Source organism: Eucyclogobius newberryi, unplaced genomic scaffold (genome assembly GCF_026437365.1).
Source record: "Eucyclogobius newberryi isolate DKJ021-1_F unplaced genomic scaffold, fEucNew1.0.hap1 SCAF_2, whole genome shotgun sequence".
Taxonomy (NCBI): domain Eukaryota; kingdom Metazoa; phylum Chordata; class Actinopteri; order Gobiiformes; family Gobiidae; genus Eucyclogobius; species Eucyclogobius newberryi.
In genome coordinates, this window is record NW_027315834.1 from 33,500,102 (window position 1) to 33,523,688 (window position 23,587).

Sequence of the window (23,587 nt, forward strand, 5' to 3'; positions counted from 1 at the left end):
TTTGCGAAATTATATGAAATTTGACACACAACTCAATTTTGACATCCCCATCAAAAAAGTCAATGAGACTCATGTCATAATTGTTATGGTTTTGCCGTAACGATGACCGAAACCTTCCATGTTATTCCAATGGGGAAATCGCCAGAACATGTTTACACTTTAGACTTTCACAAACTCCTCTTAGGGCGTTAGACATATTAACCTGAAATTTGGTGAGACTCATCTTCAGGGGTGGACCATCAAAAGTTATCCACATTTTTATTCAAAGAGTCACGGTGTCTGTGCGGCAAAGCCGCACATTTTGCCAAGAATTCAAAATAAAATAGCTTTTTGATGGTAAAACAAAGGGGAGAAGATGTGACAGCGTCACAGATTCAGCAGTAGGCGTAATAAAAGGACAATTGGGGCGCGTTAGCGCCCCCTCCTCTTGCGGCGTGGCGGCGGCGTAGCGAGGGCCGATCATTGCCGCTTGCGGCTATATTTATTATTATTATTATTATTATTATTATATATATATATATATATATATATATATATATATATATATATATATATATATATATTTTTTTTTTTGTTTTTTAAATTACGGTATTTGTAAATGATTTGTATTCTTCGAGTTTATCTTTAATTAGCCTGGTGTTATCCTTGTCCAGTCCAGGTATAGTTCTGGGTTTAGTCCCAGTTTAATCTCAAATGTGGTGTGCAAAAAGTCAACATAAGAGTAAAAAAAAGAGTTTATTTTTTATTTTTATACTTCTGTCTCTAATCTGTTTCTCTACCTTAACTGAGTTGCAACATCAGAATTTCCCCATTGTTGGACAAATAAAGGTTATCTTATCTTATCTTAATTTTACGCCTTCCCTCTACAAAACGTGTGCTGTACCTAATGTTTATGGACGTCGGTATAGCTAATAGTTTTTCTCACATTCGATATTTAAGAAACTGCCAGAGCTTAAGGTCTCTATCTGTCCACAACTACAAGCAACTGTCTCCCACGAAGGCTAAAAATACTATGCGATCCCCCTGCTACACACTGGAGCGTGAGCTAAGGTCTCACGTTACGCAGTGTATGTTTTTAAATAAGAAAACCCAGGCGGGGTTCAAATGTCAAAGGCCTCTCACCACTGTACCAGGTTAAGAGGTTAATTCATTCCAGGCCAGAGAGGATCATTTTCTTTATGGATTCTGTCATGTATTATTTATCCGGTCTTGTAAAGGAGCAACACATCCAGTACATTCTTAAGTTAAAAGGAGTCAGAACATTCTAAATTAACCTTGAATGATGATTGATTCTCTGTACTGCAAAGTGTCTGTCCTTATCATTCAGCTGTCAGCTTAAAGTGTAAAGTGTGATTTCTATCCGAAAGTGGGAAAAGAGTCAACACTATTGTTTCATTCTTCCCCTAAATTTACAGCATTCACTTTGAGTCGAATACTAATCTGGAAAGAATAAGATGAGTGAAGCTCAATTACTTTGATTGGACGATGCCTGAGATTTGGAAGCTCTCCCTTGGCTGTGGACATTTTTGCCTAATTGATTGTTTTTTTATATTCTCAGGGTAAAGGAATGGGTCGACCAGATGCAAAAAGATTTAATCACATTAACAGACTCCGCCAGTGGCATTCAGCATCTTGTAAAGGTAAGCACAACTCATATAATTATTTTTTTAAAATGTTTACATTCTTTAGAATATATAGATTTTTTGTGACAGTTTTGAAAAAGAGAGTGATGTATTTATTCTGTTTGCAGAACTTAAACTGTCAAAAAACATAATATGACTGTACAATCTACTGCAACTTCATGTTTTAGGACACATCTTCTGCAAAACGGTCTTTAGATGATGAAAATGTACCTCATTTTCAATTAGAAAAAGAGAGAATGAAACATGGCGTGTGATGCGTCGAGCTTTCGTAGCAAATTAGCTGAAATTGTGGCATGCGCAAAGTCAAAGTGGTTCAACTCCCTACAAATGTCTAAATCACAATTTTTATAAATGCCACAAAATGCGTCATTAGTATGCTGCATGTAGTGTTTCTAGAGCCTCGATCTCTTCTGCAGAAGAGCAGGGGAAGGGCTTTGAGTGACGCTGCACCAGGGGCGGAGCGAGGACATTTAGGGGCCATCCTAAGAGTGATGAGTTGCTAGTAATATTACATCTAAAAAGCACTAGAATATAGAAAATGATATGATTTTGTTGAAAGCTTTTAGGTTGAGGGCCCCAGACCCCACTTACGCCGGGCTCAGACAGCACGCCGTATTGTGCCGTGTTGTGTCAAAATAAATACACTTTGATGCACAAAACACCAGATGCATTTCACCCGCGCCTTTATGATTTCCTGTTTGTCTTGCCCCGTATTGACAACTTCACTGAAAAGGCCTGTGGTGGGCTGCAGCAGTACGGTAAATATTCAATTCAACAGGAATGATCCGTAGCGCCTCAGCAGCTCCGCCGGCAATACTGCACAGAGTGTAGTCTGAGCTCCTCTCGCCCTTTAATGCTACGAAAAGACTGCGGTCACGGCACTGCATTAGAGCCCGGGGTTAGCATTGTGATTTATGCTATATTTATACAATTTAAGTGATATTTATCTATATTCACAAAACTAAACTAAATAGTCAAACACCTATATATTATTTTAAACATTCAAAGTGGGTTGGGGGCATGGGTGCGCCACTGTTCATTTCTGCTTAGGGCAGTGGCACTGGTAATAGAAGTTTTATATTTTAGTAAATGCAATGACACAGAGATAGTTTTTGCTTGTCAAATGTCAACAAATTGCATGATTTCTATATTAGAATTTGGTCATTAAAGACTGGATCCCCAACATTATTTTTTCTAAATGATTAAATTCCTTTTTTCCCCTTTGACCATGTTGTTAAAATCAGATTTTTTTGTGACGGCTGCATGCTTGTCTGCAGCTTATAATCAGGTATTTTATCAATTCTCAAAGCCATAAGAATACATGGTGATCCACTCCTGCTTAATTTAACCATCTGAAGCTGTACACACCCCCATAATGTAGTAATGGACAAGCTTAAAGCTTATTACAAGTTGGAAATTGGTTAATGCCACCAACATAACGATGAATGGCAGTTAGTCATCAGAGTAATTGCATCTATCTTCATTAACCACTCTCCCTCCATGGACCCTTTTATGGTCAAAATGTGACACTTGATGCAATATGGGCCATAATAAATATGGTCATAATCATAAGTCTCTGTTATCCATTTTAAATCTATTTAAAGAATCAATACAATTTGGAAGTTGATCACAGTCAATACATTTTTGTATTTATTGTTTGCTTAATAAAAGTTACAGCATCTGTTACTTAATTTTTTATCCACTTATCCATAAGATTCCAGAAGAATAAAGACAATCTAACGCACAGTTGTATTGCTTGAGTACTGGTTGAAGACATCCCTCTAGGCTGCAAAATAATTGGCTGTTTGGCCCGTATTTTTTCTGTCTCTCTCATTTATTTTTTATTTTCTCAGCATATTTCACAGAACAGTAAATATTTGATGTTATGTAACCCTTTGCTCTGTCTCCTGTGCTTCAGAGATGATGTAATGATAAAAAATATATAAAACATAAATATGTATGTACTGTATGTGTATGAGAGCAGGGAACTATTAACCTAGCATTAGCATGTTCTCTGTACTAATTGTGTCATTCTTTTATTTGTTAATAGATATACTACAAACACAAAACACGCTTTAGTGTGGAGCACAATAATGCAACAGAGCTGGTAGCCAAGGCTTCAGGAGAAATTGAGAGACTACTCGCAAAGCGCTCCGAAGCCCTGAGGGTGAGTAAAACCATGATACACACACATCGTCATTGCAAAGTTGGAACATAAAAGTTGTTGATTCCATTGTCTTCTGTTGGGATGGATTGATAAGGGTTCTGGTTATCTCAGGGATTATATTGTAATGTCTCTTTGAAAGCTCATACTTAAAGAAACACACAGGAACAATCTGTTTTCTTTCATTTTATGGCAGAAGATACTGGAGCACAGCCATAGCTCAGGGCCCTGCAGTGATCAGATATAAACAGACATCATCCAGCCAGATGACTTAATACAGATTACCAGTCTGTGATGCTGCATGACAAAAGGCAAAAACAAAAGAAAGTGATTTGTGGTCTGAATTTGAACCTTCAGGCCGTGTATTTGTAACGTTGGTGATCCTTTCCTGTGATGAGATTTGCACTAGCAGTTACAATGGCTTTGTTTCAAACGTACTAAACAAATGTTTAGTACGTTTAATGTTTAAATCATTGATTTACGTATTTTTCATCTTAAGGTACAGGATAGGCACACAACGAAGCTCAAAGGCTTCATTTTGTGCCTGTCCCATACACAGTTGCTAAATTAAGGCCTTCTGGATGCTTTGTTGTGTCAAAAGAGTGTAAACCTCAATGTAGCAACCCAGCAAACCATAGTAACTCAGTTAGGATCTGTGTGGGCCCCTAGTCTAGATCAATCTAGCTCCAGGAGACAGAGTTATCTAATTAAGGCATGAGAGCATGTTGCCATAGTTACATTGTCATTGATTTCTCTATCAATCAGCCACACACCCATTAAACTTAGTCATGATGGTTAGGGAAGAATAACAATTAGTTTTAGTGTTGTTTTGCAGCTGCAGCATAAAAGGCTGTTGTTTTTCAGAGTTTTTACAGTAACAGTAGTTTAGGATATGCGTCTGCCACAAGCTTATGAGGCTGTAATGAAGTGGTACAGAGCCAGCTTTATGGCAGCTCATAGAGGGATCATAACTGTTTGCTTATCCACTTTAGAGATCTATGAATTTAAAAGGCTATGGGAAAGATGTCTACACCTGAAGTAATGTCCATTATCTAACCTATAGGTTAATGTAATGTTATACTTCACTTGCAGCCTGTGAAATGACCTTCACAAAGGCCCTTTATTTGATTTATGCCTCTCATGTCCTATTGCCACAGGTTGAAGACATTGACATTGGTCAAAATGAACTGTACTTTTCTGTAAAATATACTACTGGTAGAAGTAACTAGTAGCAACAGTATAACAGTGAGCGTATACCTCCCCAAACACAATATTTGATGTTCCTTCATGTACTTGCAGCTGAATCGATTGGGGAAGACACCGCTGCCTCTCTCACTTTGCCCTTGCTCTTTACACTAAGTTAAACTGTCTCCTCCAGCTGCATGTGTTCCCTGTGAGACTGTGGGTGTGAGAAGTGACTTGTTAGTGGTTAGATAACACAACAGCACATTTACTTTCATATACTTTTTCAGACAAATGTGAATGACAAAGCACACGGAAATGTTTGGGTGGCTATGGCGTGATTTAGTCCAAAAGATGCTATACTAAGATTTGATGTCCTTAAACTTCTGTCACACACTCAGTAGCCTGATATTATATAAAAAAAAATTAAAAAAATAACATTGTTAACAAAACCCTCACAAGTGGCATAAAGGATTTACTCTCCAAACAAGAATAGGGGCTTCGATGGACCTTGTACCTGAAAGATAAAGCAGCAAATAATGATTATAGGAGGAAACCTTGCCCTATTTGGAGGATATTGGGTTCGCTTGATGGCGTGCAGGAGTGAACAGGAAATAGACCTTTCTATCTTTACCGTTTACTCTAATTCACCCATTTCCGTCTTTTTAACCTTTAGCGGTGACTGTCTGTGATATCCAGGTCACCTTTGACTCGCATGACTCTGTGCTCATCAATAATTAAAACATATCCTTAAGAGGGCCTCTTTGACAAGACCTTTAGTTTCCGCCCCAGTGGAAAACATGATTTATCTTTTCACACGGGGCTCACCATTTGTATTATTACATTTTTCAGGGAAGCTCCCGGTATCGAGGTCAAATATCTGCAAATGAAGCTGTCACGATACTAGAACCTCAAACTCAATTATGTTACTCAAGAACAGGGTTGATACTCAATACCAATTAAGATAGGCAATATAACGTAATTTCCAACACAAAACAATTATAGTTTTTTTTTATGTTATCATGTGGTCTTACACTTACTGAAGAGACTATTCGGTGAAAGGTACAATTTTGTCTTTTTAATAATATTTTCTAGTTTTGATACTAGTTTTAGTATTGTTTAGTGTCTCGGTATAGATTTTGACAACCGCACTTGTTAAAGGGCACATATTATGCAATATTAGTTTTCTTTGGCCTTTAAAGATGCAGTTTAGGATCTTTGCTTTGGCATCTCATGTTTTAGAATTGTGTCTGAAAACACACATTACGTTGGACCCCAGGAAGACTAGCAACCACTTGGTGGAAGCTAATGTGGATCAAAATAAAAAAATAAGGGATTTGTGTCAGCGCACCATCTACTGACCGCAGTGGGAATTACCACAGGGAAATAAACAAAAGCTAGCTTTCCTCCGACATGCCAATGTAAGCATGCAGTTGTAGCAGAAATGCTCAGAACGATTCTGCTGATGGTTTATGGACTTAAAACAGCGCAGTTTGTGCTGTGTGTTTATATTTTTTTTATGATGTCACAAATCTGTTGTGTTTTCTGAAGCTTAGAGGGATTTAGCAACCATGTGTAAATTATGCTAAATACAACTCCGGGGGGAACAATGTTAGAATATGATTAAAATCTCCAAAAAGTCTATTTGACATAATATGTGTCCTTTTAAATGTTAGCTTCCAAATGCAATACCAAAGAGGGCATTGTATTACATAGAGTCGGGCTAGTGGCCATGGTGACTTTTCATCAGCTGTAACAAAAGACACCAAGGTTGGGGAAGGTTATTCTGAGTTTCACTAAAAGCTTCTGGGTGAGATCTGACATCCAACAAAGACCTTTCCATGACAGTGTGAAAGATGTGGTGATCAAATCCAAACTTGGCCTGACACATTTAGTACAAAGAGCTACTTTACAATGTAGAACAAATGAACACAACATGAAACCAACACTGACACAATCCATCTAGAAAAAACATCAGTCACATGGAAAAAATGCATTTGAGTTAATAAGATTTACTTTAGTGGAAGTGCTCTTTAGGTTCTGGTGCACTTTGACCAGCAAGTAAATTGTTCAGTTTGGCCAACAGAATTCAGAGACAGCAAAGAACAACACAAAAAGCACCTTTTCACTCGTTGAATTTAAAATAATTGATGCGTCTGTCAAAGCAATGTCTGAGGACTAAAGCAGGAGAGCGGCCCTGACAAACGAGTCCTGTTGGAATACGGATTGTTGAAAGAGAGACAGGATTACTTTAGCACTTTGCCAGAAGATCTAAAAGCTTTGGCCATTCACCAGACTGGGGATGGATTGTGGCTATTTTTGAAACAGAATTGAATGTGTTTTCCAAAGTTGGCTCTTTGCTGATTTAATATCATCCAATTTGGCTCCTTTGGGCTTGAAAGATGGTACTTGACATTTTGTTGTAATTGCTAAAAATGTTTGACCTTTGTCTTCTGCTGTCAAAATAATCCAACTGTTGGTTGTCTCTGGTGTTCCTGAAGAGCAAGTCCACAGATGCACTGGGTTTCCATGACACCACGATTGCTTAGCAACATGGAAACCATAAGCAGATTCCCCAAATCCCCAAACTTATTAATTTGTGGTTTTTATTTCTCCACTTTAAGGTCCATACACTTTGTGAGTTTCTACTTGTTGCCATGGAGATGGTATTGCTTTGCCTAGAATGTTCAAGAGTATGGCATTACATGTCATTTTATGGAGATCCTGTCCAAGTTACAGGTCAGGTCTGTGGAGAGGTGATTGCTACTCTCAGTAACAAATCATTTTAAAAGCCATAAAAAGCCTTGTAACTTAATCAAGACAAAATGTATACATTTAATGCCATAATGTCAGGAAAAGCAGTAACATCTCAGTGGAGAAAGTGAGGTGGCAGACCCTCTGCAAGGAAAATTACAGATACTATTACCGGTATATAAAAATTATTGGAGAAAATAACAAAACCCTCACTAGTGGCATAAAGGATTTACCAAGGCACTTAAAACCCCCAAACAAGAATAGGGGCTTCGATGGACCTTGTACCTGAAAAATAAAGCATCAAATAATGATCATAGGAGGAAACCTTGCCCTATTTTGAAGATATTGCACTTGAGAACATGCAGTAGTGAACAGGAAATAGACCTTTCTATCTTTATCGTCTATTTCCTTCTTTTTAACCTTTAGCGGTGACTGTCTGTGATATCCAGGTCACCTTTGACTCGCATGACTCTGTGCTCATCAATAATTAGGTGAAGGAAAATTACAGATAATTGAAAACATCATGAAACATTATGAGTATGAATACAGAAAGAAAGTTGTGATAATTAAATTTCTCAATAAATATGTGAGCTTACCCAGAGCCCTGTTTAGGCTTATGTGGGGAGTGTAATTACCATGGAGTCAGTGATCTCTAGTGTGTGGAAGTGTGTTATTAAAGCGACAGTCAGTGACGTGCTGTGACTCATTAGACTTTACTGTTCAAACCCTAATCACAGCAGCCTCGCACTCTCAACAGCTCATTACAGACCGCTCTCACACACTTTAGCTTTTACTCAAATCTAAGAGAGGATTCCTCTATCTCTGTAAATTACCTTTAATGACCCTCACCGTAAAATGTTATTGGATTGTCAAAGAATAACTCACATCACGATGTAGATACCAAATCATATCCAAAGCAGCTGTTGGCCGATGTGCAAAGGTGAAATGTAACCACCATTAGTTAGAAATGAAATACTGATGTAGATGAATAAAGTAATGGTTCAGGAAATTCCTGGACATGACCTTTTATTTATGATTTTAATTTTATATAATTGGAAGGACACGTGTTAAAATTATACAGTTTAGTTTAATTTGATCTTTATTTGAAGGGACAATGTACAGAGACATTAAGCTTGTGAATTTCCATCTGCAGTCCCTGATTGACAGGAATAATACAGTGCAAACAAAACACATTCAACAATAAGATCATTTCACAGAGAGGTTTATTATTTTCAGCATAACACTTTTGTCACCTAAAACTTTACTCAAGTAATTGTACTATTACTCTCTAAATATGTTATATGTTATATATATGCTGTCTCTGAATTATATATCAACATCAATATATATATATATATATATATATATATATATATATATATATATATATGTATATATATATATGTATGTATATATATATATTGATATATACAAACTATTTAGATTATTACTATGCTGAGCTAACAACATATTTTGCTGCCACATGCCAAAATCCGTACATTCATCACTGCATTGGTCAATAGTCAAACTCAATGAAATTAATTTACTGAGTGATTCATAAAATATTGCCGTCACTCATATTTAAAGACCCACAGGCAATAGTAACACACTCTATGGCTGAGGCGGTCTGTATTGTAAAGACCACAAAAAGCATTGCTTAGTAGTCTGCACAACCTTTTATCTTTCTCAAATGACCTGTACTAAAAGGCTTCTCTTTGTGGTGAGTCACTTGAGGAGCGAATGTGCTGCTTTTATCAGGCCTTAATCAGCTGTTTAAGTTTCAGCCAGAGATGATCAGTTTTCTGTTTATTGTCTGTATTCTACATTAAAGTCAGTTTGATATCCAAGCTCCACTTCTGACCTAGCTGTGGTAAACTACTGGCTTTTATATGTCTAGCCCAAAAAATATGATGTGGTTTTAGTGCCCCCACTACTGTACTTCCTGTACATACAGGAACCCTCCAAATGCAAAGAAAGACTCAGAGCTCCTCCCTCCACAAAACTTTGAACAGAACAGCCGAGGTGGTGGTATTTAGTTCCATTTTCTTAGTAATTAGTTTTTTTTTAAGAAACGTTATATCTTGGAATAACTTTCTGAAACTTTTACTCACTTGGGTAATATTTTGTTTGAAGTAACAGTCTAAATTATTTGAACTTTTGTTCTTTTTGCACTGCTCCTTCTGATTCAGTTCAGTTTGTATAATTTTTGTGGAAAGTAAAACTCAGTTTTTCTTTGAGCAGATGCTTGCCTCAATGAGCTCCCGCCCACTTTCTACATGCAGCCAATCATACTCCAGTTCAACAAAAATAACTAATGAGACAGTGGGTAAAGAGCGCCAGCATCCAATCAGAGATGGGAACGGCGCAGAGGAGAGGCTCAGCCTCAGCTCGACACAAATGACTGCCGCTGTTGAATAGAAAGCTCTGTAATAAACTCTACAGACTGTGCAATCTATGACTTTAAAAAGTTTAAACATGAAAAGAACAAGATTATGGCCAGTGTGGGTCTCAGATTGCCCCTAGACCAAACCTATTGCTTTACCTGCTGAGTTAAATCCACCACTAAGTAGAGATGCCACATTTTATGCTTGAATTAAGACACATTTCGTTAGTTAGGGAAATATTACAAGTTCCCCTTTTATAAGACTCGAAAATTCCCACTCCCCGCCCCAGTCTCTTACCAGAGCTGTGTCAGTACTGAAGAAGGTACTTGGATGAGAGAGGATTACACAGATATCTCAATCGAAATAGCAGTCAGTCAGTGATCACTTTTTAAATTCCCTCAAATGGTCCGGAGTGAATTAGGAGAGCAGAAATAGAAATATTTTAATGAATTCTCTGTTTAATGCAATTCAGATCTCAAACACTACTTTTCCCAAAGTAACACTCTTATTGTTCAATGATTTCTAAAAATCAATAAAAAAGACACATTTTTACATAAAAACATGGCCTATGGGATATAAGGAAATTATGACATACAATGTGCTGTTATAATCATGTCAGTACTGTCGCTGGACAGTGGCATTTGGACATCCATAGCTGCCAAATGACACAGATTGCATGCATGGGTGGAATAATTTGCTGCAGGAAATATGAGTTCTTGAACAAGTGCTCCGCTGAATGGATGACGTGTAAAGTCACAGAAGTCTGGTGTTGGGAATTCTCTCTTGACTATCATCAGAGGTGGATTTAAATGTCTCTTTTTTGTCCTAATGTGCATGTGTGTGATGGTCTTGCCTCTCCTCCTTGGGTCCCTGGAGGCTGAGCAGTACAGATCTGACTAAAGTGTTGCCAGTCACAACAGCAGATGCTGGAGCTTCCTGTGCCCCCCTCCTCACACATCCGTCAGATGGCAGGTGTGCATTAGTGTGTGTCCTGGGCGGGCTTCACGCACCCTCCAGAATGTGTGTCAGAACAAGCACGGTGCCTACGTTGCTTTATCTTTGATCTTTTCTCATTTGGGATGGTACATTATATTTTTACCCCTTTGATAGTTTTAGTAAAGTTTACCTTATTCAGCAGTGTCCCCGCAGAATATTTCAAAGCCACAGAAAACTGCATTCTAGAGACTGTGAAAAGCTACATTTTCACTGCTGTAAATATTATACAGCACATATAATATACTGCATATGTATACACATATTAATATAAAAGTGAAAGCTGGTCCATTCAGTGTGCTGTGCTCACTCCTGTTTGATGCTGTTGGATCAGCCGATCACAAACACCTTCCCTTTCAGTAGCAACAAAAACATTTGTTTTGGGGAGGACTGCACTAAAATCATGTTTTCATTTTAGACGTTTTTGAAAAATTTAATTAAAGTATATGTAATTTTTGTGTCCTTCGCTTTCACTTCCTCAAAAACATACATTTAAAACAAAACATTTAAAAAACTATAAATGTGGATAAAAGTATCCTACATTTATTTTTATAAATGTAAAAAAAAAAAATCTTTCTTTTTTCTTTTAAATTTATCGCCTCAAAATTGTATCCCATCTTTTCGTGAACTCCGCCGTCCATAATGATACATTTATTTATACAAGACTGAAGTGAGTCTCAGCCTTTAATGAAGTAAATATACAACATGAGCAGCATCATAAATGAATTCATTCTGATTTGGGATTCAAATAGTAATGCTTATAGAAGTAAACTGAGATAGAAGTGCAAAGAAAGACAGAAGTACATTTGACTGAATATGAAGACAATGCAAGCTGTCCAACGCCAAGATTTCCCTTATTCCGTAAGGTCAAGTTTGTGCTTGTTAATTACGTGCCTTTTTGGGCTTATTATTGTGTATTTCACAAAGAGATGGGGATTTCATTCTTGTCTTGTTATGACGCAAACCAAAATGTATTATTAAAGCATTTCTATCCTCAGGCATGTCTCATTTCATAAAGTAGTTTAGTTCTTGGATACACCACATCCTCCTATTAATGACTGGTAGCCCTGGTTTGAGTTTAATATTTCCCATGGGAAATTAATAGTACGGTGTGTTTTTGGATCAAGTAGAGATTAAAAGTCGGACCCATTATGAATCCATTAACAAAGTCATTAGGACTAGATCTCAAGAAAGACTCAAAAAAGACTCTAATTTTAGTACACGGTTAGAATCATTAGGGTTTCACTTGAACAGTGTCTTCCTTGCCAAATGATTTTGTGTTTTATTTTTATTTTGATGTTTACAGAAACTGGTGAAACAAGCAGAAAGGCTTCAGATGGATCACAAATGGAGTCTCGAAACAGAGGTGAGGCATAAACCCTAAACACACATGTTAAGTCACACATATTATCATGTTATTATTGTTGTCATACATACAGTATATATATATATTTACATCAAACAATAGTGCTGTAACACATGTATTATATCAATTATCATCGTTATGATAGGAGGGCACATGCTATTTTCCATTTAGTGCGTTGTAGGTTAAAAATACATATTTATTCTGTATGATATTGTCAATGAATTTTAATACAATATAGTTTTATTGGATGAGAACCATAAGGTAACAACCAAGTCTAATGCCCCATTTTTCTATCCCTCACAACAGTAGTAATTGAAGATATTTATATCATTGTTATATTGTACCTGCAAATATGTATTTACATTATTATTTTAAAAACCTTTATTATTTTGTTTCTAAACTATGTTTTTAGGTGAATGCTATTCTCCTGATGCTATTATTTCAGCTTCACTCATCCCATGTTTCTCATTGCTTGTCTCAATTTTATGATCAAATAAGATTTGGATGTAGATCAGGTGTAGGCAGGAACGGCAAAGGTTCTCAATCACCTTTCATAACTAGGCCAGTTCTACTGGGCTCATTTCTCCAGGGACGTCAAGCTTTGATGACTTTAATCATGCATGTTTTGTGTAAAAATAAAGTAGTTTAGCCTTTGCTCACTCTTCAGTGTGGGGCATGTTACTAATGGGTTGTAATTTGGCATAATTTATATCATAATAATCTAAGATGTCTAATAGTGTTAATGTCAGTATTTACTACCCTTGGTGCTCTTATTCTCTACTTCAGTACAGAGCAGTTTTAAAGCAAGACAGCCAGCAGATGGTACTACTTGGCACTTTACTCTGATTATCTGCAGTGATGTAACTGACTAAACAGTGTAACAATAACAGTAGTTGATTTCCTGTTGGTTTGCAGCTATGGAGGTGGTAGCCGCTGCTGTAGCATTATAGATTCTAAATATCTGCAAGCGGTTAGCTAGTAAAAACAAGAGCTGCTATGTTAATGATAATTTAATTCACTTAACTTTAGACATAAACAAACCACATGGTTTTATTTAATTCAAATAAATGCACAGCACCCACATGATAACTGTGGGTGTTTCTGTTACAGGGTGACGAAATTGTTTACTACAATGCCAAAGATGATGTAAGTATTGCATTGTTTATTTTTGGTGTTATAGTTTGGCAGAAACACTTTTGGATTACTTAAGTTAGTTTTGTGGTGGTGCCAGTTCTGCAGTGGTTTAAATGTCTCTCTATGAACATAGGGTTCTCTGCAGGGGTGGACAACATGCCAGAAAATCTATATTTTCTTGGCGCCATAACACATTTTGATTTTATCATGATTCATTTATTTATTTTTGATTTAATTATGTGTTTGTTTGGATGGGACAGCAAGTATTAATGAACAGCTAATGCTGCAAATACACCGGATTTAGCTCATAGCTTTAGTTTCCATCCGTAGTCCTATGGGACAAGTACAGACCAACAAAACAAAGCACACACTGTTAAGATATGGCAACATGGTAAAACAGACACAGCAGACACACTCCGACAAGACGTGATACAATATGCAGTAATCACATGCAGTCACATGACTCTTACTAAAGTACACTTATTATATATACTATATTTCACACTACACTGTAATTGGTTAAATCCACCTGTCACTCACTCAGAGCATGATAGAGGCTGACCAATAGGAAGAGTGTATGGGGAAAAGGCTGACACTGTTAAAAGTGAATCAGGCTATTGCAATTTCAGCAAAAAAGTAAGATACAAGATGATATATTTTGATGATTATATCTTTGTTGCCCATCCTTAGTGACCAGTTTATTGAAATGCTTTTAATATTTAAATACATTTTCTCATTGTAATTTATTGTTATCTTTTTTGCATATTTATTTCATACATTTATTTTAATTTACTGTTTTATTATTTTGCAAAGTGCTTTTGAGTATCCTGAAAAGCGCTATGAAAATAAATGTATTGTTACGGTGGCCTCGGGACCTAGGCGTTCAGACACTCGTACTTTCAAATACAAGAATAAAGCGAACTTAAAGAGCTTCAGTCCCTGCACTCATCTGTGGCGGTGCCCTGAGAGGTACTGTTTTCAACCACTCCACACTTTTGCCCAGAAGTTAAACTACACTGACCATCAGTGCTTGAATGCATAAAACAAGTTTTGTGACAGATTAGATGAAACGCTTCACTCGTCTCCACCTCTTCACCGTAGCATCAGCTGATACAACCACATGAAGCACATGGCAAGTCAGAACCAGCACCGTTAAAAACTAAACACAACAGGGAACTAATCAGTTTCTCATTTTGAATTTCTCATTTGGCTGGTCTCAGTTTACCACAACAGAGCCTGTATTATAACGCACGTAACACTGTTATTACACTTACACTGTAGGTCACACACCACTCTTGCCATCACTAGATGAGAAGTTGTTGTGTGTTTATCCTACATTTGCACATATTGCCGTGCCCCTGGATAAGACACTTATACTGTGGCTGGCTACTCTTATGTAAGAAAATACCAAATACCATGCAACAATTTCCCTTTGGCAACCAATACAGCTATAAAAAAATAATTTAGAAGCTATAGATTCTTTTTTGCCGATTATAGCATCAGCCTCTCATTCCCGACACGTCTCAGAGGGAACAAATCACACTCCCACAACACACTTATGTCATTCGCAGTTTGACTGACACACACAAACGCACATTCCAGTTATGTACTCTGTATATCTATATTTATTCTTTATAAATGTGTATTAACTGAAATGCAGTCGTTTTTTTCCCCTCACGAATGTTCAATAAATTCTGTCTTTGACCCTGTGCAGCTCAATCAAACAGACTTGAAGAACCGCTACGTCCCTGATGACTTCCACGTTGACCCAGACTTTAAGCGGCTGGTCTCCTACAACACCACAGCAGTTCACATCCCCACAGACATATATGAAGGCTGTAAGTTAACACAAAGATTTGCAATGCAGGCACCTTACAGGTAGTCCAACACTTGTAGAAGTAACCCCTGCCCTGCCCTGCCCTGCCCTGCCTAGATCTGTCGCTGTCAACACTACGTCTAGTACAGTACAGTCACATGATGTGCTGCTGCTTAGTCTCCCAGCCCAGCTCAAGAACAGCTCCAGACCCAGGCTGGGCCACTCTTATATATTTTTAGCCCTGATTCATGCTCCCCCTTTACGCCCCTATTACTGACCACCAGCTGCCTCAGTCCTTCTGATCCAGGACAGTTTTCACTGTCAAACCAGATCTTGGAAACTCGGTCTGAAATAGGACAAGGGCTAACCCAAAGGAGGACAAAAATGGGGAATACATTGACTTTAAATTCAACAAATACTTGAACTGCAGAGGAACTTGCCTACCTTCTGAAGGAGCTCGCTTACCACCAATGGGACACGTACCAGAATATGAGAACCACTGTTTAAGTAAATAATATAAATAATAACAATAATTGCACACACAGAACAGTAAGTTTAGCAACAAAACCCCGAATATGCGACATTTTCTGAAGCCTCAGCTTGACATAATAGGTATTAGATAAGGTCTCTCCTTAAACTATAAACGTCAGTGTGGGTTTCCCAAATCCTTATGTTACATGGTATCTGCGCAGTAACAGCCAGTCACTGCTCATAAGTTGGACTATAAATGTGCAGAATGACAGGCCTCTGAGGCGTCTGACTGTGCCGACATTTTTGTCATTGCCAAATAGCCAAATGCACTCAGTTATTTTTACAGTCCGCAGCAGTTATAATGATGTGAGCTGAAGGAGGAGGGACTGAGGTGTTGGAACAGGGGTTGTTTCTTTTGTGAGTCATCAGTCTGACTTTGCAATTCCATAAAACAATACTGAAGATGTTGTTTGTAGGAACAACAATAATTATGATTATAAATTCTCACATAAATCATGAAATCAAACTATAGGCCCATATGATTGTAATTAAGTTTAATTTAGTATGAAGTACTGATCAAAAATTACACGTGTTTTGAAAAAAATCTTAAATGGCCATACAACAGTTCTCTTATGTGAGAATAATAGAGGTTATCTCACTGAATCACAACCCAGATCATATAATATGCTTAATCGTCCTAAAGGCAGTTGTGGGTCATTCTTCTCTTAACTATACCAGTGGTTTTACCATTTTTCTGTCTCTCTCAAAGACAGACTACCAATTTGACTGTCCGAGTTGCCATAGTGATGTCTATCTTCCTCTGTGTGTGTGGATACGGACCACACACTCTTGGCCACACCCTAGTGCTCCATCATGTTGTGTGGAGGGAAAGCGCTGGTAACTTGATTAGAGGACTTTGTCTAGACAAGGCTGGCGTCCTTGTGCCTTTTACTGATGCTCAAGGAGATATGTGTCATCCACCTCCTCTGCTTTCATTTAACTAGATTGTCAAGACAACACTTCTCACGCACTGCCCTTGATTTTTTTGTATGAACGTGAAAGATTTGCAAATTCATACCTGTCATTTCAGTTGTCTTTCCTTTATGTATTTATTCCCTTCCCTAAGTGAATTCTCGGTAGAGAAGGTTGAGGTAAATGTGTTATACGCCCCCTCATTCATCCTAGTGAGTGGGTGATCACAGAGTGCTTTATTAATATCATAATTCAAAAAGGTCTCTCTGAACATTCACTATTTACGACTTTATTGGCTAGAGATAAGGATGAAATAACAATAATCACAGCAAAAGCAGCACTATACCATTCATCTGTGTAAAAAGAACAAACAATTGACCTTAAATGTGAACCTTTTCTTGTTAGTTTTGTTTCGAATGCCTTGTTTCAAAGGGTTTATTCCTACCACGAGGGTATAAGACGTCTGAATATGGATCTGAGGGCTGTGTGCACGTCTCCTCGCTCATTACGCAGATTGGCATGGATACGTGGAGTGGAGATGAGAAGAGAGCGTGTTGGCCTTGGCACAGGATCGGAGCCTTGGCTGATGGCTGTTTGCATCAACCCTGTGTGGCACCTGTCAGTGTGAGACATGCACATGCAGTGAAGTGCTCAGATACCCTGACACCCCCCGCACCACTGCTGAACTCCCTGTGGCAAAGCGTGCGACACTTCTTGGTTGTTGTTTTTTTGTCTTCTTCTTCTTTTTTGAGCCGTGTCCTGTTAGGTGTACAGTGGTGTCTGCCAAAAATGTATCCCTGCTTCACCCTGTACCGGGATGATGGAGACGCAGTCCTTTTCTTCCTCTGCCACTTCTGTCCTTGTCGTGAGTTGGATGCCTTCCCAGAAAGCACTAATCAGATGATCAAGTGGTTGAGATTTGCAGTATTCCCAATCCGTACTATTCTATACGATAAGTGCCTTTCCCTTTTCTTGAGGTCGCCCATCATCCATTTTTATTGTTAACTAAGTGCAACAATTTTATATATCTTTGCTGTTGAAACCTCTTTTTTTCTCCTGATCAATTCTGTCATGCATAGATACATCTTTGAGTGATAACAATTGTTCTGGCATTTGGATATTGTCTTGCCTTTTTATAATAATGACAATTTTTTTCACAGTTGCATGGATAATACATCGTTTAATGGGCTTGTCATCATTTTAAAAGTCACACCATAAAACCACATAATCAAGACAATAGTGATGTTTTATCTTTCTGTGAGCGGAATAGAAACATTTGCTATAATGTCTCGTTACCTTGTGACTTCCTGTTATAAATGTCATTGGAAGGAGTGAGAGTAATCCATTAAGGTCCTCGGAGAGCAGAGGGATCAGGGCAGAGCAAATTGTCACCACTAATCATTGGGACAAGCTTTGCTCTACAATACTGCTGGGAGCCACTGAAAGCATGCCCACATGTTCCCTTTAGCTCACCGTTCAGGGATGTAGATAAACAAGGGGCGTATGTTAGTTAGTTGTTCTTTTTTATGTAATCTATTCTTTAGCACATAATTCGCTTTTCCATTTAACTCTAATTCATTTGTATATTATTATGGATCCTGCTTCATCAAATTGTCTGTGTGTGTTCTTTAGCCACAATCATTTTAAATGAGCTGAACTGGACACAAGGTTTGGAGGATGTCTTCCGGAAAAACAGAGAAGAGGACCCCTCACTGCTCTGGCAGGTTTTTGGCTCGGCCACTGGATTACTGCGATATTTTCCAGGTAAGAGGCATAATTTGCAGTATAAATATTCAAAAAAATAATGATCATAAATAAGTACTGTATTGACGCTTGAGAATAAGGGGCAAACAAATATGTTTTATACTAATTTGTCTAATTTTCACTTTTACCAATCCAACACACTTCCAGCATCTCCTTGGATTGACTTAGGCAACGCAGCCACAAAAATTGACCTTTATGATGTGCGCCGGCGCCCCTGGTGAGTCTGTATTTTTGTATATAATGTGATTCTATCAAGTAAAACCTACAGCTTCAAGTCAGGACTTTTACATTCCATGTATACGTTTGAATAAAAGCTATGATGTGCTCAGTAAAACATCAATCCTAGGTGATCCAGTCCAAGACACATGTGACAGTGAGAGCTCTTTTTCATGGCTACACATCACAAATGCCCTGAGCAAATAAGGCAAGGCAAGGCAAGTTTATTTGTAGAGCACATTTCATACACAAGGCAATTCAAAGTGCTTCACACAGCAGGAAAAATGCATTCAAATCACAAAGAAATTACAGAAACAGAAATACAAAAAAATTAACTAAATTAAAAATTATCAATCCAACTGATTTTCTAAACTAATAAAATCACAAACAAAAGAGAAGAGTGCAAAGAAAAAATCCTTTCAGTCATATGCGCAGCTAAACAAAACTGTTTTTAGCTTAGATTTGAACATTGTCAGAGTAGAAGCCTGTCTCACATCTTCAGGAAGACTGTTCCAGATTTTAGCTGCATAAAACTGAAACGCAGATTCCCCATGTTTTGTCCTGACTCTGGGCACCAGCAGGAGGCCAGTCCCTGAGGTCCTCAGAGTCCGAGATGGTTCATATGGCACTAACATGTCTGAGATGTACTTTGGTGCTAGGCCATGGAGAGACTTGTACACAAGCAGAGCTGCTTTAAAGTCTATTCTCTGAGCCACAGGAGCCAGTGCAGAGACCTGAGAACAGGACTAATGTGATCATACTTCCTGGTTCTAGTCAGGACCCGAGCAGCAGCGTTCTGGATGTACTGCAGCTGTTTTACAACTCGTTTGGAGAGACCAGTGAGCAGGCCGTTACAGTAGTCTAATCTACTGGAGACAAACGCATGGATAAGTCTCTCTAAATCTGGTTTTGACACTATATTTTTGATTTTGGCAATGTTTTTTAGATGGTAAAAAGCTGCTGATGTTATTGATTTGACGTGGCTATTAAAGTTCAAGTCTGAGTCCATTATTACCCCCAGATTTCTAATTTGGTTTGTAGGTTTTAGAGCGAGACTCTGGAGGTGACCGCTAACACTTTCTCTTTGTTTCTGTCGGCCAAAAACGATTATTTCAGTCTTGTCTGAGTTCAGCTGGAGAAAGTTGTTTTGCCTCCACAAACTGATCTGTTGGATGCAGTGACAGAGTGAATCTACTGGTCCATAGTCACCTGCCGATAGTGAAACATAGATCTGAGTGTCGTCTGCATAATTGTGATAGGACACATTTTCACTGCGTATCAACTGACCCAACGGCAGCATGTAGAGGTTGAACAGAAGGGGACCCAGGACTGACCCTTGGGGCACTCCACAGGTCAGGGTCATGTGGTCTGAGACACAGCTACCAATTTCAACAAAGTACTTCCTGTCTTCCAGATAGGACCTTAACCAGTTTAGGGCAGTGCCAGTGATGCCCACCCAGTCCTCTAGTCTCTGTAAGAGGATCCCATGATCAACAGTGTCAAAAGCAGCACTCAGATCTAACAGAATTAAGACTGAAGCTTTGCCCGTGTCAGTGTTCAGGCGGATGTCATTTGTCACCTTGACAAGAGCAGTCTCAGTGCTGTGATGAGGTCTAAAACCTGACTGAAAAACATCAAATGAGTTGTTTATTAAGAGGAAATCTGTGAGCTGTTGGTAAACAACCTTTTCAAGGACTTTGCCCCAAAATGGCAGATTAGAGCTGGGCCGGTAATGACTCAGTACTGCGGCATCAAGACTGCTCTTCTTTAAGAGAGGCTTTATGACCGCAGTTTTCAAAGACATTGGGAATGTTCCAGATTGAAGCGACATGTTAACTATGTGAGTGAATGGTGCTAACAAACTGTTCAGCACAGACTTTAGAAATCTGGAGGGTAACACATCGAGGCAGCATGTAGATGAACTCAGACTGGTGATGATCTCATGGACAGTTTTGTCAGTTACTGGTGCAAAGTGAGTTAGCTCTAAGTGTCTTGGTGGTTTTAGGGTAATTTTTTGCATTGTGGGATTTATAGCATTTTTAATGCCCTGAACTTTGTCATTAAAGAATAATGCAAACTCATTACACTTGGATGTGGAAATGAGTTCTAACGGCAGCTGAGCTGGAGGATTTGTTAATCTGTTTACTGTGGCAAACAGGACACGCCAGTTGTTACTGCAGCTTCCAATTATTTCAGAAAAATATCTTTCCCTAGTTCTACTTAAGATTAGGTTGTACATGTTCAGCTTCTCTTTGTAAATCTCTTTTTGAACCTGGAGCTTTGACTTGCGCCATTTCCGTTCGGCCCTGCGGCACTCCCTTTTCTGTGCCCTGACCAAATCATCATTTCTCCACGGCGCCTCCTGCTTATTTTTAACCATTTTAGCCTTTATAGGGGCGATGGTGTCCAGAACATTCAAAACACTAGATGTAACAGAGTTCAACAAATCATTTACATTAGAACATGAGACATTTTCAAAGTGTATCATTTCCATAAACAGTGCACCTGTGCCATCACATTGTCTAAATGCCCAACATTGTAGAAGTAAAGCATCAAGATTCTCCATCCTATCCTTTAAAGTAATGCTTAGTAATACTGTAAATATATTAACAAACTACGGTGAATGAAGTATTGCTTTAGTTATACTTCTGTATTACTCACAATATACTGTAGTACATCTAATTCCCCAATATATATATATATAAAATAATTAAATGTAGGCCCAGACCTGAACACTTCAGTACTCTGTGATCCGGCCATAACAGATCAAAGTGTGGAATACAAAGACTTCAGAAGTCTCCATAAACTGATTAACATCTGGCTCCCAGCCGGCATTGGTCCTTTTCCTGCATTCATAAATTAAATAAAAATTAATTAGTCTCAAAAGCTCTGCAAGCTACAAAGCTCTCTTCACCCAGAATAAAGACACACAGCTGTTTGTTTATTAAAGAAATCAAAAAGAGAACGGATTAAATTGAGTGTGCTTTGTGCAATTGTGTCATTTGGGAAATCCGTGTACTTTTCCACCTTAGGTACATTCAAGGAGCAGCTTCACCAAAGGACATGCTCATTCTGGTGGACGCGTAAGTGACACATTTATGCAGATTTTTCTAGTTTCCTCCACGTCCTCACAGAGCAACAATCATTGTGCACATTTATTGCAATCAACAATTCAAACAAAAATGATATGAAAATGCAAGTCAGTTGTGTCAGTGTACAAACCCTGTTTTGAATTGCAGGAGTGGCAGTGTGTCCGGTCTCACCCTGAAGCTGATCCGACAGTCTGTGAACAGGATGTTGGAGACGCTCTCAGATGACGACTATGTCAATGTGGTCTATGTAAGTGTTTCTCTGTGCTCCGTGCAGTTATCAGTTTGTGAATGACACTGGGGGTTTAATGACATTGAGATTTAGGTTACACATTTATCACAGTTAACGTTACAGGCCCGTAGCTCCAACACTGGAGGGGAATCATACTTCTCTGTATCATAGACAGAAGATGTATTTCCTTTGAGGGAAAGAGGATGTATTACATTAAATACTTGTATGCACATGGTGGATGATACTGAGGAAAAGCTTTCTAAAATACTCTTTGTATCATCAAATTTCTAGTTTTCTGCCACACCAGAAATAGTCTGTCAATCTCAACCTCAGTTACGTGCAAGTGGATTAAAAAAGCCCTCTCACATTGCTCTCTTGTACCTCTTTATTTAATAAAGGATCCTGTGTGTTTTGCACACTGCTTTCCAATGTGCCGAATTCAATTTATTTCAACTTTAATAAAAGTTGTTCCTGACGGGATCCGCTTATTGGCGGCAATATGTTCAACTTGGCCTTTCTTTGGATTCAATTTGGTGCCACAGCCGGTGGTGTTCTGATAACGACAGATGTAGTTAATATAATAAAAAGTAACAGGTAAAACTGGCATCAGTATAAGTATAATGAGAGTTTCATAATGTATATAATAATATTTAGAGAAAGTGAGTTCTAGGCTAGTTTGAAACAGATGCAAGCTTGTGATGAGCTCTGTCTTTGTCCTGTGTGTGTCTAATGATGTAAACACAATGCCTAACTATATTATCTCCTTTTATACCCTACTATCCTTTTACTGATCCTTTCGTTCTAAAGCTCCCGTTGGTTTGTATATAGTAGTTTGCATGCAGTTATGTTTGGTTTGTAAAGCTTATATTTTTGTAGCAAATACTTGACATACTTTACAAGTTAGTTTGCATTACTACAAAGGTTAAACCGCATATTTAACAGAAATATGTGCTAGTGCCTTCCCTGTTCTCTTCCCTTTACCCCGATTCCCTCTCCCTCCAGTTCAATGAGAAGGCCCAAGATGCAGCGTGTTTCACCAATTTGGTCCAAGCCAACGTTCGCAACAAGCGCATCCTCAAAGACGCGGTGCAGAGCATCACAGCCAAGGGCATCACCAACTACAAAGGAGGATTTGAACTGGCTTTCCAGCAGCTCTCACAGGTACAGGTGTCAGAGCCACGTATGCCATGGGCAGTTATGTAACATGAGGGCTTGAAGTGCAGGACATCTTTGCAGGACATCACTGTCATCTGTTATTTCAGGTAGTATTATTTTCACTCCAGTAAATAAAAAAAAAAGAAATTAAACCTAGATTGTTTTTTGAACTAAATTGAATTGAGTTTTTTTTTTTTAAAGAAAAGAAAACAAGTCAAATAAGAATCGTTGACCAAGCAGCCAGTAAAAAGT

The 23,587-nt window shown here is 38.3% G+C and overlaps 1 protein-coding gene across 1 annotated transcript in view; it reads left to right on the forward strand.

Annotated features, from left to right (window-relative positions):
- cacna2d1a (calcium channel, voltage-dependent, alpha 2/delta subunit 1a) overlaps nucleotides 1-23,587 on the forward strand; it is a 67,367-nt gene that overhangs the window by 23,866 nt on the left and 19,914 nt on the right. Inside the window, exons 2-11 of the mRNA XM_072455078.1 lie at nucleotides 1,559-1,640; nucleotides 3,694-3,810; nucleotides 12,427-12,486; nucleotides 13,597-13,632; nucleotides 15,335-15,458; nucleotides 18,512-18,643; nucleotides 18,791-18,860; nucleotides 21,892-21,942; nucleotides 22,099-22,198; nucleotides 23,183-23,341. Of these exons, the coding sequence (XP_072311179.1) occupies nucleotides 1,559-1,640; nucleotides 3,694-3,810; nucleotides 12,427-12,486; nucleotides 13,597-13,632; nucleotides 15,335-15,458; nucleotides 18,512-18,643; nucleotides 18,791-18,860; nucleotides 21,892-21,942; nucleotides 22,099-22,198; nucleotides 23,183-23,341 (931 nt within the window). The remainder of the gene's footprint in view (nucleotides 1-1,558; nucleotides 1,641-3,693; nucleotides 3,811-12,426; nucleotides 12,487-13,596; nucleotides 13,633-15,334; nucleotides 15,459-18,511; nucleotides 18,644-18,790; nucleotides 18,861-21,891; nucleotides 21,943-22,098; nucleotides 22,199-23,182; nucleotides 23,342-23,587) is intronic.